Source organism: Ictidomys tridecemlineatus, chromosome 11, assembly GCF_052094955.1.
Source record: "Ictidomys tridecemlineatus isolate mIctTri1 chromosome 11, mIctTri1.hap1, whole genome shotgun sequence".
NCBI lineage: Eukaryota > Metazoa > Chordata > Mammalia > Rodentia > Sciuridae > Ictidomys > Ictidomys tridecemlineatus.
In genome coordinates, this window is record NC_135487.1 from 201,438 (window position 1) to 215,268 (window position 13,831).

At 61.8% G+C, this 13,831-nt stretch overlaps 1 protein-coding gene across 1 annotated transcript; it reads right to left on the reverse strand.

The window, feature by feature from the left end:
- Positions 1–214: 214 nt before the first annotated feature.
- Positions 215–13,663, reverse strand: Acap3 (ArfGAP with coiled-coil, ankyrin repeat and PH domains 3). The gene is made up of 24 exons (XM_078025006.1): positions 13,506–13,663; positions 9,941–9,998; positions 9,109–9,228; positions 8,866–8,919; positions 7,731–7,789; positions 7,183–7,366; positions 6,850–6,894; positions 6,681–6,776; positions 6,528–6,602; positions 6,068–6,079; positions 5,287–5,399; positions 5,135–5,186; positions 4,798–4,898; positions 4,617–4,728; positions 4,182–4,390; positions 4,027–4,096; positions 3,833–3,927; positions 3,553–3,755; positions 3,233–3,340; positions 2,509–2,607; positions 2,187–2,419; positions 1,924–2,033; positions 1,735–1,845; positions 215–1,651 (listed from the first exon to the last, which is right to left on the reverse strand). Exons 1-24 carry the CDS (start codon positions 13,550–13,552, stop codon positions 1,504–1,506), a joined length of 2,514 nt encoding a protein of 837 aa, XP_077881132.1. The 5' UTR covers positions 13,553–13,663; the 3' UTR covers positions 215–1,503.
- Positions 13,664–13,831: the final 168 nt, after the last annotated feature.

The following is a 13,831-nucleotide window of genomic DNA, read 5'->3' on the forward strand; positions in this document are numbered from 1 at the left end:
CACCAGCTAAGCTAGAGGAAGTTAGAGAGGCCAGGGAATGGGGGCTGGGGATGCCAGAAGTCCTTGGTCCCCCATCAGGCCCCTGGCCTTTGGAAAAGGGACCCTGGAGGGACCCTGCTCAGAGCTGCTGCTCAAGGAGGGCAGAGGACCCATTCACATCCCCAGATGAGACAGAGCAGTGCAAGGCAGGTGAGCCAATGAGCAGGCAGTGGGCGCAAGCGGCAGAGGTTTATTAACCGTGAGTGATTGGAACGGGAGGGGGGGATCCTGCCAGCCTAAGGGTGGCAGGTGGCAGGGTGGGCGGTGGGCAAGCTCAAGCAGGGAAGAAAGAGCTAATTCTGCTCTTTAGGGTCACAGCCAGCAGGCAGGGGAATCGGGGCCCCAGTCCAGTGCCCACCTTGCTGCCGGTGGAGCCTCCCTGGGCAGCATTTGCATAGTGACCAGCAAGAACCCACAGTTGTGGAGGGGCTCAGCCTGTCCTGAGGCTCTTTTACAAAAGGAGAATTTGAAGGCATTGGTGGGTCCCCAAATTAGCAAAAGACCCCTGGGCCCATCAGAGGGCTCAGTCCCAGGGGCGAGGCCAGTGAAGGGGCAGGGCAGAACTATGGGGGCATCCCCCCAGCAGCAGGCAGAGCTGGGATCAGGGTGGTCCTTGAGAGTCCAGAGAAAAAAACGCAGACAAAGTCAGAACAAGGCCGTTGTAGAAAATCCACTCAGTGGGTAACAAAGAACAGTGGGTGTGGTGGGAAGTGCCAGTGGGGTTAGTGTACGCCTGGCTCTGGGCAAGCGCCTCCCTGGAGGAGGCAGGGAGGGTCGTGGCCAGCCACATGGCCTTGGGACGCCTGCGTCCGTCCCAGGCAGAGAGCCCAGGCCAGAGCCCACCCACCCAGCACCTGCAAAAGCCCAGCCTTGATACTGGGGTCACTAAGTGAGGTACTTGGGTTGGTTCCCTGGATGGGCTGCCACTCCTGCTCTGGGAAGGTGCTGGTGGCCAGCCACCAGCCCCAGGCTAGAGGAGGGGCTCTGGGGGGTGAGTAAGAAGGACCCAGCTAGCAGGTCAGTGTTCCTCGGCAGTAAAAGTGGGGGCAAGAGATGACACTGACCCTGAGGGCAGAGAGGGACAAGGTAACACAGGCCTCGAGTGATTTGTGACGTTAGCTATCCAGGCCCCTGAAGAAGGGGTCACCTGAAGACAGAGATTCCCCAAGTGGGGTGAGGGGCACCAGAAGATGCAGCACCCCAAAAAACGTGGGGTTTCAAGACTCAGTGCTGGGGTCCTTCACTCCCGGCCAGGGGGGACCACGGGTAGCCGGGAGGAGGGATGAGCAGGCGCGTGGGGCTCCAGGAGCACCAGGGCTCTGGGGCTGTCGGGATGTCGGCCATGGGCCTTGCGCAGGCAGGGCTGTGGCTGGGTGGGGGACCAGGATTTTCAGGGCATGCAGGGTCCCGGGCCGGGCGGGCCGGGCAGGGCTGGGGTCCCCCGGCTGCCCGGCCTGCGCAGCCCTAGCTCTCCTCCAGGTGGAGACTGATGAACTCCTGGATGCACCTGCGGTATTGCAGCTCGGTCGGGCTGCTGCCCGCCAGGGGGCCCAGCTGGCCGGGGGCCGCCTCAGCCTCTCGCATCTCCTCGGCCATGCGCGCAAGACGGAGCCTGGGGGAGGGACGCAGTGTGAGGCAGCACCTCTGAGGACCCAGGACTCGCGGAGTCCCGCCCCCACGGCCGCGCGTGCTCACAGCGTAACGATGTCTGCGTTGGCCGCCTGCACGGCGATGGTCAGCGGGTCCTGCTGCTCCTGGTCCAAGGCGTGCTGGTCGGCTCCACGTTTCAGGAACAGGCAGACCTGGCTGGGAGCGGAGGGCCGTGTCTAGGCGAGGTGGGCTGGGCGCGCGTGAGGCCGGGAGGGGCAGGCTCAAGAGACTCACCCGGTGCGGCCCAGGAGCGTAGCGTGGTGCAGGGGCGCCCGGCCCCGGCTGTCTCTTTGGTTAACGTCTGCTCCGTTTTGCAGAAGGAATTCACAGATGATCAAGGAACCCTGGGAAGCCGGGCGCCTAGGATTGAGCCAAGAAATGGCCCCCTACAGGGCCCCCACACCAGGGCCCTCGGCCCTGCATGCCCAGCCAGGACAAGCCTGCGCTCCACCCGGAGAGGATGCACACGTTGGCGTGCAGCTTCCTGCCACACTCACCCCTAGCACGGCCTGCACCAGCGGCGTTTTGCCTTCGTCCTCTGCGTCGGCCCAGTTTACCTCCGCCCCATGGGCCAACGCTGCGGCCAGCGCGGGGAGGTCTCGAGTGCGCGCTGCGCGGTGAGCCAGAAGTCCAGGATGCAGCTCACGCACATCTGCCAACCCCCAGGCCTCAGTCTCGGCCTCGGCCTCGGCCTCTACCTCACCACTGGACTCCTCTGACTCTGCACCCTCTGCGGGAAGATGGACAGGGTTAGGGTCTTTGACTTCACTGGGTGGGGGTATACCAGGGCTGCGGGGAGATGGAAAGGTGTGTACCAACCTTCCTCAGTGACACTGTCCACCACTGAGCCCGCACCAAAGGCCAGGACGTCTGAACTGCCATCAGAGCTGCCTCCCAGGCCACTGTCGCTGCTTAGACCTGCAGGGCCACAGGCTGGTGAGGCCCCTGACCCTTCCCAGAACTGCAGGGAAGGCTCAGCCCCACTGGCCCTCCAGGGGACCTGGGAAGGGGCAGAACCAGCCCTAGCTAGGAAAGAGGAAAGGATAAAGAACAACCAGGCCTCAAAGGAGCCAAGGGTAGCCCAGGGCCAGGTTTTGAGGTCTTCAGGTACTGGAAGCCCAGCCTGGCCAGCAGGGAAGAAGCCAGGCCTCAGAAAAGCCTGAGGCTTAGGGCCAGGGCGACAGCGCCCTCTGCTGCCTGCAGTCACCCGCTCCTCATTCCCATCAAGCACAGAGGCCCTCCAGCAGTGTGGGTGCGCGCGCACACACAGCTCTTGACAGTCCCAGTTTCAGCCTCCAGGTTGGTGAAGGAGAAAGCCCGGCTAAAGCTCCAGCTCTCCCCACGGCCAGCCCAACCTCCTTGTGACACTGCCTAGCTCTGTCCCTCCTATGTGGAAAAGCTGTCCTTTCTGTCCCTGAGCAAATGCCGTCCACACTGGTCCATGCACCAGGGAGTCTTCACTGGCTCCCCTTCTTCTTTCCTGGATGGGGTGGCAGCCCCCAAAGGGGGTGGGCAGCAGGGGATGGGGCCTCCCAGAACTTACTGCGTGGACCGGCCCCCGCAGCCCCTGCGTCGAAGTAGGAGAAGAGGGAGTCCAGCTCATCGGGACAGAAGAGGGAATCCCGGCGGAACTTGCGCTCCAAGGTGCCTGCTGCTGGGGGTGGGCCACATGTTCAGAGGGGGAAACTGAGCACCAGGATAGGAGGGTGCCCCAGGCCACACTGGGAGCTGGACAGAGTCTCCAGCCCGCCTCCCACCATGACTCTCAGGGATTGGGGGCTCAGACCCAGAGAATGGCCAGCAACCTTGTTGGTAATCCTGCCCAGGTTTATAAGTGGGTGTGGCTGCTGACAGCCCTCTCACCTGAGGACAGAGCAGCCACTGAGGGAAGGACAGGTTCCAGCCGGACCTTGCGGCGGGTGGTGGGAGCACGGGGGGAGCTGTGGGGGCGCTGGCACTTCTGTGCTCGCCAGTGCCTTGGGGCATCTCGGGCCAGTGCTGTTGGAGGCTTCCGCAGAAACTTCTTTTCCACGTATTTGTCCTTGATCCAGGCCTCCTTGTCCTGCCTGGACCAGGGGCAAACATGAGTCTGCACTCACTGGCTGAGGCTCCTCTGGCCAAGTTGGGCTGCACCCCACCTCACCTGGGGCTGCTGGCTGTGGGCTTCCTGCTGCCCAGGCCCTCATACTGGGCCTCATAGATCTGGTTCATGGTGCTATTTCCAAGCTCACACATCAGCTGGTGAGAGAAGGGTGTGTGGACGTCCCTACAGGCTCAAAAGACCCCCACTCCCACCCAACCCAGGGTCCTAGAGGACTTTAAGAGCACCCCCCCCACCTTCAGTAGCTCTGGCTCCCAGGAATCCAGCGTCAGGGACCGAACCTTGGAGCAGTGGACACCCAGACTCCTGGGCAGCAAGGAGATAGGGCTGGGTCAGGTTGCAGCTCCACCTGGCTTGGCCCTGCCCCACCCCACCGAGTCAGGGAGGCCACCTGTGGATGCCTGAGCACTCAATGCAGAGTAGCACGCCAAGGTTGATGCTGGCCCAGCGGGGGTCTGGCTGGCCACAGTCGCCACACTGGCCATTGCCAGCCACGCTCTGTACCCGTTGCAGCACACTCTCACCCTTGACACCGCGTTCCCGAGAGTCCGTGGCAGAATCGATGCTGCTTGTGGATGGAGATGCTGTGCGGTCCAGCCTCTGGGACAGTGTGAGGGGCCATTCAGCCTGACTCCCCTGCAGGCCCTTCCCCCACCCCAGTTAGGGGCCCTCAAGCACAATCCAAGACACACACAGGTGTGCACACATGCAGCACGCACACGCATGTACATGGCACAGCACACACACACACACATGCAGCCTGTAGGAGCTGCCTCATGGACACACAGGCAAGCATGTGCAAGTGGAAGGGCAGGGTGGGCCCCACCTCGCCGTAGCAGCTGTCTGGGCTCTCGCGGTAGGCAGAGGCAATGCTGGCCTGCACAGCTTGCACCCAGGCCTGCCTGAGCTTCTCCGAGTCGGCCTGCAGCATGCAGCTCCTGGAGGGAGGGGCTGGTTAGGCTGGGTGGGTGGGGCTCCCCCCCCTGCCCTGGGCTGGGCCTCCTCACTTGGTGGGCGACACGACCTCAAAGCAGAACCTCCGCTCGATGTCCTCACAGGGCTTCACGGAGCACAGGCGGAGGTCATCCACCACCACGGTCAGCGCATCCTGTGGGCAGCAGCACCACTGTGGACATCTATCTGCTCACCCCCACCTGGCACCGACCACCTGTTTTCTTCTTCACCTTAGACATCTCCAGCAATCTATTCCAGACTCCCTGTTACCTGACCATTCGGGCCTGGTGTCCATCAGTATCCTCAGCTCTGTGCCAACCCCCATTGACTAACCCACCCCATAGTCCAGGTAGGGAGGGGTCCAGCCACCAGGACCCCAACCCAACGCACCTTGAGTTTCTTCTGGTAAACAAGTTGGCTGTTCTGAATGGAGAACCAGCGCCTGGTGAAGTGGATGGGCAGGGGGTCAGGCAGCGCTGGCCCCATGTCCACTCTGCTCTTGGCCCAGCCTGCCCTCAGCCCTGCCTGAGAAAGGCCCTCACCGGTTCCATGTCTTGAAGGCATTGCTGGCTCTCTTGAAGAGGTAGCCCTCCATCACCACGCCGCTGGGCGCATCCACGTCGAATTCCACTTTTGACTCATCATAGGAGAAGTCCTGGGGAATGCAGAGCCAGCCCTCGGGGAGTGGCCACCACCAGAAGACCCCGCCATCCTCCCAGGCTCACCCAGAGTGAAGGACGAACTGAGGTACATGCTCAGACAGGAGACCCTCTGCCTGGTACTGCAACTTGCTGACTGGGCGAGACCCCCTGCCCAAGACCCCGCAGGCAGACCTTGGCATTCACAGCTGGGCTGGAGCTCTCCAATCCCCCCCCCACCAGCTTGCAGGACAAGAGGGCTGCAATCAGGAAGGAAGCCCCTCCACCCCCCCCCCCCCCCCCCGCATCCTGAGTGCCCGTGCACGTCGCCAGCTGGGTCAGCTCCAGCAGCCTGACAGAGCTCCATTGAGGAGCCAGAGCCTTGGGTGTCCTGTGTGTCCTCCGTCCAAGCAGGCCAGGCCAGAGGAGGAGAGGTCTGGCCACCTGCTCTCAGGCTGAGTGGGGGCAGGAAGGCACAGCTGCCACCACTCCCTCAGGTGGGGGCAGGGGTCCGGCTTCAGCCTGCATCTCGCTGGTGCCAGCAACCAGCCCACAGGCGGCGGGTGCAGCCCCGGCCTCTGGAGGTGGTGGGAGGTGTCCGTGGTGCTGAAGTGCCCCGGGCCGGGAGGGCCTGGCTTCCCCTTGCAATGCCCATGCCCACACGCCCAAGGGTGGATCATCTCACCTGCAGTAGTGTCTGAGGGCCAGAGGAGGAGTGGGCGGGAGGGGAAAAGACAGCCAGTGAGTGAGGGCCCTCCCACTACCCACAAGTAGCCCCACCCCCTACACTGCCTCAGGCCCACCAGAGTGGCTCCCACCTGCAGCCAGCCCCCATCTGGGCGATGGCCCAGGCCACTGTGCAGCAGGTGAGCCAAGGCCAAGGACCAGCAACCCTCAGGCAGGAGGCCTCAGGTCCCAGCTCCAGCCCTTCCTCGTGCCCAGCCCACGCTGTGAAGCTCCCACGGATGAGACTCATCCCTCTCACTGCACGTTCCAGAGGGAAGCAGCCTGGGCCTGGCAGAGAGGGCATGGGCCTGACGGGGAGGTTGGGCATGCAGCTCTGCCTATGGCCCCAGGTCGGGACCTCAGGGAGGTGGGCAGGGGGATGGGGGGGTGAGGCTGAGAGCAGGCTCCGGGAGCCTCACCCGCTGCTGGATAGCCGCGTGCTTGCGCTCCATCTCTCGCTTCTCCACGGCAGAGTCGATCACCAGCTGGTCCAGCTGTGGGGTTGGGGGCATCAGAGAGGCAGTGAGCCCCTCCCTGAGACCCTGGCCCGGGTCCACCTTCCCCAGGCTCACCTCAGCTGCCAGCTTTTTCATGTAGGGGTCCAGCTGGTGCAGGAGGCTGTAGCCCTGCTGGAAGAAGCTGTGCTGGGCGTGCATGAAGGACAGCATCTGCAGGCACAGGGGCCAGTGAGCAGGGCTCTCTGCACGGGCCTGCTCACAGGCACCCCCCACAAGCACTCACAGAATCCAAGATCTCAAACTTCTTCTTGGCCTGGAGGACATTAATCTGCCAGAGGAGGAGCAAACAGGCCAGGTCTCAGGGCCAGAACCCATGGCTCCACCTGACCAGAGTCCATTTAGGCTGCCAGTGGTCCTGAGAGCCCCAGGTCATCCTCAGTGTCTTGCCATGCCAGCCTCAATCTCCCACGTTGGACACAGGGTTCTCTCCAGGCGAAGCCAAGAACCTCACCCCTGCCTTCCTGCCGAAGGTCCTCAGCCCACACCGCTCATCCCCACCTCTTGACTCGTGCAGGACAGACCCCTCCCTGTTTCAGGAGCCAACCTCTCAGCTGACCTGGAGCACATAGTCCAGGGCTAGGTGGCGGAAGCACTTCCGGGTGAGGGTGAGGGCACCCGTGGCCTCCTCCACCTCATGGGGCCGATGCCTTGGGGCCTGAGCATTCCGCACCAAGGAGAGCTCCATGTCCTCCCGCACCTTATCAAACTGCTTCTTCGTCTCCTTGAACTTCCGTACATCCCTGAAGGCCAGTGTTGGGTCAAAGGTCAGAGGCTGGAGAAGGGATGTGCTGACCCAACCTCTAACAGCCTTTCCTCTACTCCCAGCTTCTCCTCTGCTGCTGGGCAGGGCCTCCTTTCTTGCTCGCTATCCTGGCCCCCACCCCACCCTAGCCACCAGCCCCCTCCCCTGCTTCCTGCTCCAGGATCCAGTGATCCAAAGTCAACAAACATCTCCCCTGTGGTACCCCCCGCAACCCAACCACACCTATGGGGACTGAGCTGGACCCTGGGTCCTCCAACCAGCCTTGAGACCTTGGTCTGGATACCCTTGGCCACTCCCCTGTCCTGGAGATGAAGCACAACCTTGGGGCTTGGACCACTCACTCTTTGACAAAATTGTGCAGCTGCTGTCTCACAGACCTCTGGGCCTGGTCAAACAGGATCTGGGGACAGAGGCAGGGAGGAGCTTGTGGGGGTTTGTCCCTACAGAACCACCCAGTGGAGGCCCCATCCATCCCCGTCGTGAGAATCAGGAGAGTTCTGCCCTCCTACCCAGACCTGCCTGGGCCCAACTCTCTGCAGAGGGTGCTACCAGTGCAGCCTGTTCTGTACCAGGAGCTGGCCTCTGGGGGCCAGAGAATGACTCCCAGCCTGGGTTGGTGCCCAGAGGCAACAGCTGTGACCACCTGCCCCTCTTTCCACCTGGCCCTCAGCCAGTCTACAGACTAATGCTGTCAGATGGGCTCCTCCTCCAGCTACACCCACAGTGCTCACACGGGCAGCACAAAACAGCCACTGGAGGCTGCCCACCCTTAGCAGGAAGGGCTCCATCAGAGCCAGCCTGGGGAGAAGTGGGGCATGGTGGTGAGGGCTTCATGGTGGAGGGGCACTCAGAATCAAACCCTCAAGGAGAGGAGGGCTGGGCCAAACCCAGACAGGCAGAGAGACAGGAACTCGCTGAGCCGTCCTGAGCAGGTTTATTTCTGAACTTCCCTGCAGGGGTGGGGGCCCCCTCGTTCAGTCTAGGCTCCAGTTCCCAGTCCCCGCCCCGCCATGTGCCTCAGCCTGTTCTGTGTGTCTGTCCCCATCAGTCCTGGCCCTGCCCAAACAGCGAGGGCGAGTCTTGCAGGGATGATGCAGGGTCAGCTGGGAAGATGGAACGAGTACTCTGCTCAGCTGGGAGATCTAGACGAGCTTCGAGGTCTCCCCCACCTTGAGACCCCACTGCCCATGGCCCTAGGTTGTGCTACTTCCCCTGCCTCTAGGACCCAGTCTGTCTCTTACCTGGGTCCATGGGACATGGCAGGGCTCCCAAAGGAGGCCTCCACACCCCACTGACTCACAGACATGGGTGGCCACCACTCTCACAGACTGGATGTGTAGGACATGGCCTTCCTCATGGGTGGCCACCCACTTGGCTCCCTGTGAGCTAGTTAGTCTGTTCCAGGCCAGGGAGGGCCTTTGGGAGCTGGTGGAGGCAGAAGGATGGAGGCTGGGGCCTCACACCCATGAGGCTCACCGTGTGGTAGTTGACCATCTCCTGCAGGCTGTCTCCAAACCTCTGCAGACATTCCTGGGGAGAAGAGCAAGAGGGCTGAGGCCATGGTGCCGGTGGCACCTCACCATGTCCAAAGGGTCCCCTCCCTGCCCACAGGCTACAGAGCAGGGAGTCCAGACACCTGCTCATGAGCCTGGGCCCCCTTGAGGGGCTGTCTCCCTGCTCCACCCCCACCTGGCGGTCAAAAGCCAGCTGGCACCTCACCGAGATGACGGTGTCACCTTGGCACTGCTGGGACAGGTCACGGACACCACTCACAAAGAGCCTGTTGGTGGTGACGTAGGCCTTGCCGGCCTCGATCATGCCACTGCACAGCTTGACCAGCTATGGATGGGACAGAGCAGGAAGGGTGAGGGTCTGGCAGCTCCTATGAGCAATGCTCACAATGGCCGAGAGGTCCATTCCAGCCAGAGAGAAGCACACAGCTCCAAGGGAGGTCAGTGCGAGGTCAGAACTCAACTCAGGGCCCACTGGTGCCCAGTATGCAGCTGCCCATGAGCAGCCTGCATAAGCCTGCTGGCACACAGGACAGTCCATGGTCTGGGTTCTGGAGCAGCAGACTGGGCAGGACAGGGGAACTTAAAGTAGGGGGCCAGGGCTGGGGTGTGATGTGGCACTTCAGACTTAAAGGCAGCCAGTGTGGGCTCATGGCACTGACAGTCCCTTCTTCCTCCCCGGCACTGATTCTGTCACCCCCCAGGTCCCCAACCCAGGTACACTGGGCACAACCTCACAGCAGCTGTCCCTCATTCAGCAGCCAGCAGAGGCCTGGGTGACATGCCTGGGTCAGCCCCTCAAGGGGATGAGACTCACGTATGTGCACATGGTATGTGCACCCTGGGATGTGTGTGGGAGGACACGGATGGGGGAGTCAGGGGCAGATCCAGGTCCTGAGCATGCACATGAGTGTTTGCACACTGCTGGGTGTGCATGAGCTCCTAAGTCCTGAAAAGCCAGTCCTGCTTTCAGACTAGGGGGCTAGGATGGGCGGGCAGAGCCACACTGACCCTCCATGTGCCCCAGGCGTCCCCCTCACCTTATCCAGTTTGGCCTCAATCTCGACCACATCTGTCTCTACCTCATCGATGGTGGCCCTGCAACAAGAACAGGTGGCTGGGATCAATCTGCAGCCCTCTGTGCTGACGAGGGGACAGACTTGGGCTTCGTCTCCCCTTGCACCTCCCCCAGGGGGGTCTGCCATAGAAAGAAGCTTCCAGGAAACTGAGGTTGGGAGAGGCGATCACTCTGTCCTGAGGGCAAGAGGGAAGAGACCCAGGTTCAGCAACTCTGGAGCCATCCAGCACCCAGCATCACCCCAGGAAGAGGCTACACTGGTGGTAACACCCCCTGCCCAACTGAGACTGATGCACCAGGAGTCGGGGAAGGGAGGGCAGAGGTTAGGAAAGGCCTCAACCCCTGAGGACAGCAGGGAGCCAGAGAGCCACAGAGGTGGTGCTCATGACAGCCTGGGCCAAGCCTTGCTGAGGAGCAGAATAAAGCCCCAAACCAGCTGAGAAGTGAGGTCCACCAACTCCTCAACCCCCAAACTCCAACAAGCACAGTCCGCCTGGAGGGAGAGGTGGGTCAGGTCTCCCCAGAGCCCACTCCCATCAGGGCAGCCTGACAATGGGGCTGCCACGGGGTGGGAAGAGTTAAGGAGTGACATCACCGGGAGAAGCCAGGGGAGAATCCCGGAAGCCAGAGGCAGATGGATCAGGCACGTGACACCCCCACCCTCTGGGAACAGGAAATAAGGAAATAGGGCCAGGATCCCAGCAGTCCCCCACCCTGCACAGTCAACTCAGCTGGTGAACCAAGCCCATCTGACCTGCCTGGGATGAGGAACCCCCGGCGGGGGGCGGGATAGGCACAGGCTGGGGCAGAGGCAGTCTTCCAGGGACAAGTCTTGGGTGGGGGGTCCAACAGAGGGGAGGCCACCCAGGTCTAGCATCCCCTCACCCCTTGCGACCCCCACTCCCTGGACAAGCAGAGAAAGGAGGAGTTTCCAAACTTAGGGAACGGACCTACAGGTCACATGGGACATGGTCTGGTGTGTCCTTAAGTAGGAGCTGGGACTGAAATGGTCAGGCTGTCCCAGCCAGGAACTATCAAAGGTCCTGTCTGCCCATGCTGGCCGGACATCAGCTGTTCTGGGAGCAGCCCCCACCCCTGGAGAGGCTAAGGGAACCTAAGTCCTGGAGCAAAGAGGGGACGAAGGAAATGGAGCTCCAGCAGCTGCTTGGACCACGGGTGACCTGTGTGTGCCACACCAGCCTGCCAGGCTTAGGAAGAGTGCCTGGAACTACTGCCCAACCCACACCACCTGGAGGTGTGGACACAGGGAAGTTCAGACTCTGGACTTTTGACCACTGGTTTGAGAGTCCCAGAACAGAGAAGGGAGCGCCTGCCCAGAAGAGTGCTATGGGGTCACCCTGGCTCCCCTGAGAAGGCCAGATGACTGGACAGCTGCACCCAGAGCTACTGCCCTTGACCAGGAGCCTGTCTTTAGGAGATGGCAAGGGGACAGGGTGGGTGCTCAGTAGAGGTCCAGCAGGAGCCCTTCTTCTCCTTTCCTCAGTCTGGGACCTGCGGTCTTTCTCTGGCTCCCTGCAGCTGGGCCAGGGGAGGAGGCCCCTCCACCAAAGCCCTGACTCAGCGCCTGAAGCCCCTCCCAGGGGACGGGCCATGACACCCTGAGGTGGTGCCCCTTCCTCAGCTTCTCAGGACCCCCACCACAGTGCCCCTGGTCGAGGGGGTATCCCTGAGGCTGTTACGAGCCCCTCCCCAGGCCAGGAGACCCCAAGCACGCTTGGGGACTAGGCTCTCCATGCTTCCACATACTCCCACAGCCCCACCCTCAAATGAGCTACACCCGAGGGTAATGGACAGAGGCTCTGCGAGCTCTAGTTAGACCACAGCCCACCCCAGTGCATGCAGCCAGGCTTCCACCGCCTTAGGACCAAGGTGCAGTAGTCATCTTCAACCCCAGCCCATACTCACAGGCAGGCTCCAGGCACCTCCCCGCCAGAGAGAGACACTCCCACCAGTTCAACAGGCTGGTTGTGGGAGGGGAGGCCCAGGATTAAGTGGGGTTCCAGTCCCTCATATGCCCATCCACAGTGGGAGGAAGAGCCACAGGCTTCTGAGTAAGGGTGAAGTTGGGTGCCTCAGTCTGTATCAAGCCGCAGGAAAAAGGCCCTGGCCATGACTCCCCCACAACCCAGGTCCAAGATTCTGGGTGCCTGAGTCACTCAGATCAGTCAGCAATGGAAGATGGGAGAACCCAGAGGATGACCTCTAGTCTCTCTGCCCAGGGCCTGGGGCCACTCTGGGCCAACCCTGACCCTCTCAACTCCAGGCTCCCGAAGGCCTTTGTTAATGACTCCTTGTGAGGTGGTTTTGCAAGAGGCTGGCTCTAAGGATGCTGAGGCAGGCTCCCAGAAACCCAGCATGCACATGCAAGAATGTCCAAGAATACACATGCAGAAGCATGACACAGGCTCATGCACAAACACGCATGCATGCAGTGGCAGAGTGTTTATACATATGTGCTCCAGAGAATGGGGTGCAAACATGTGCGTGGACATGTGTACCTGGTCTTAGAACACACCTCTACACAGACTAAGGTGTTTACAGCACAACACACTCAGTACGTGAATCCATAGGGACAGGTAATACACACACATGCGTGCCTCTGACTATCATCAGTCTAAGTGAATGCACAAAGCACGTCAGTCCAGGGTGCAGCTCACCCACACATCCAGGTACATGGTGTGGCACCTCAAAGGGGGCAGAGTGGCAAAGCTCACACATGTGCACCTACACATGTGCATGTGCAGAGGCATGTGGCCTCACGAAGGGGCATACTTGCAAACTGCATATAGGAAGTGCTTCACTACTGTTTGCCAAATGTCGTCCAACCATTGAAACAGATGCACACTTGTGTACACGTCCATGAATATGTGGTTCATGCAGATGTGCATGCCTGCATGCTCAGGAATAATGAAAGGTACACAAACCCCCAGTGGATACTTGTCCTTTCCCACCATCCTGGACAGCCCCCACCCTCCAGGCCCTGTGGTCAAATTACCCTTCATTCCTACCAAGTGGCCTACTCTAGGCCCTAAACGTAGCAACAGCTGCCTGTACCCATGCATTGCTCTGGACACATGGGCTAAAACAGAGTCGAGGGATGAACACCCTGGACCCAGACAACCTTGCCCAGAGCTGGGCTGCAGGGTGGCTGGGGGAAGGGGGGGGACCTCAGCCAGTGCAGGTTGCCACAGCAGAAAAGTGTAGATACAAAGCGGGGGTGGACAGTGCTGGAGATGGCCGTCCCCACAACTGCCCAACCGGACACTGATGCACGGGGGCTGGGACGCCCACGCTCACACCCTCCGAGCGAGGTGAGCCACACAGGGGCGTCTTTTGTTCTAGTCCCCCGGGGCGGGGGCGGGACGGGGCCGCTGCTTTGTCCCGAGCCGGGCCCTCCGCCTCGGTCTCCGGCGGCCACAGCTCGGTCGCAACGCTGAGCAACGCCGCCCGCACAAAGGCGGCTCGCTGTCCCCGCCCGCACCCCTCTCCCGGCGGCCAGGACGCACCTGAAGCGCGGCGAGTCCTTGATGCACTCCTCGAACTCCACCGTCATGGCTGCAGTGGCAGGGCGCTCACTGGACCGAGGACCGCGGCGCGCCGAGCGGCACCCCCGGCCGCCCGCCCGCGCTCGGCGCCCGCCCGCCCCGGAATGAGGCCGCCGCGCCGCCGCCCCGCCCCGCCTGTCACTGCCGGGGAGCGTCGCCAAAGTCCGCCGCCGCCGCGCGCGCTGCCTGCTGTCACAGCCAGGGAGCGTCGCCGAACCCGCCACCGCGCACCACTGCTTTCACCTCCGGGGAGTGTCACCAAACGCCCTCCCTGTGTCCACTGCCAC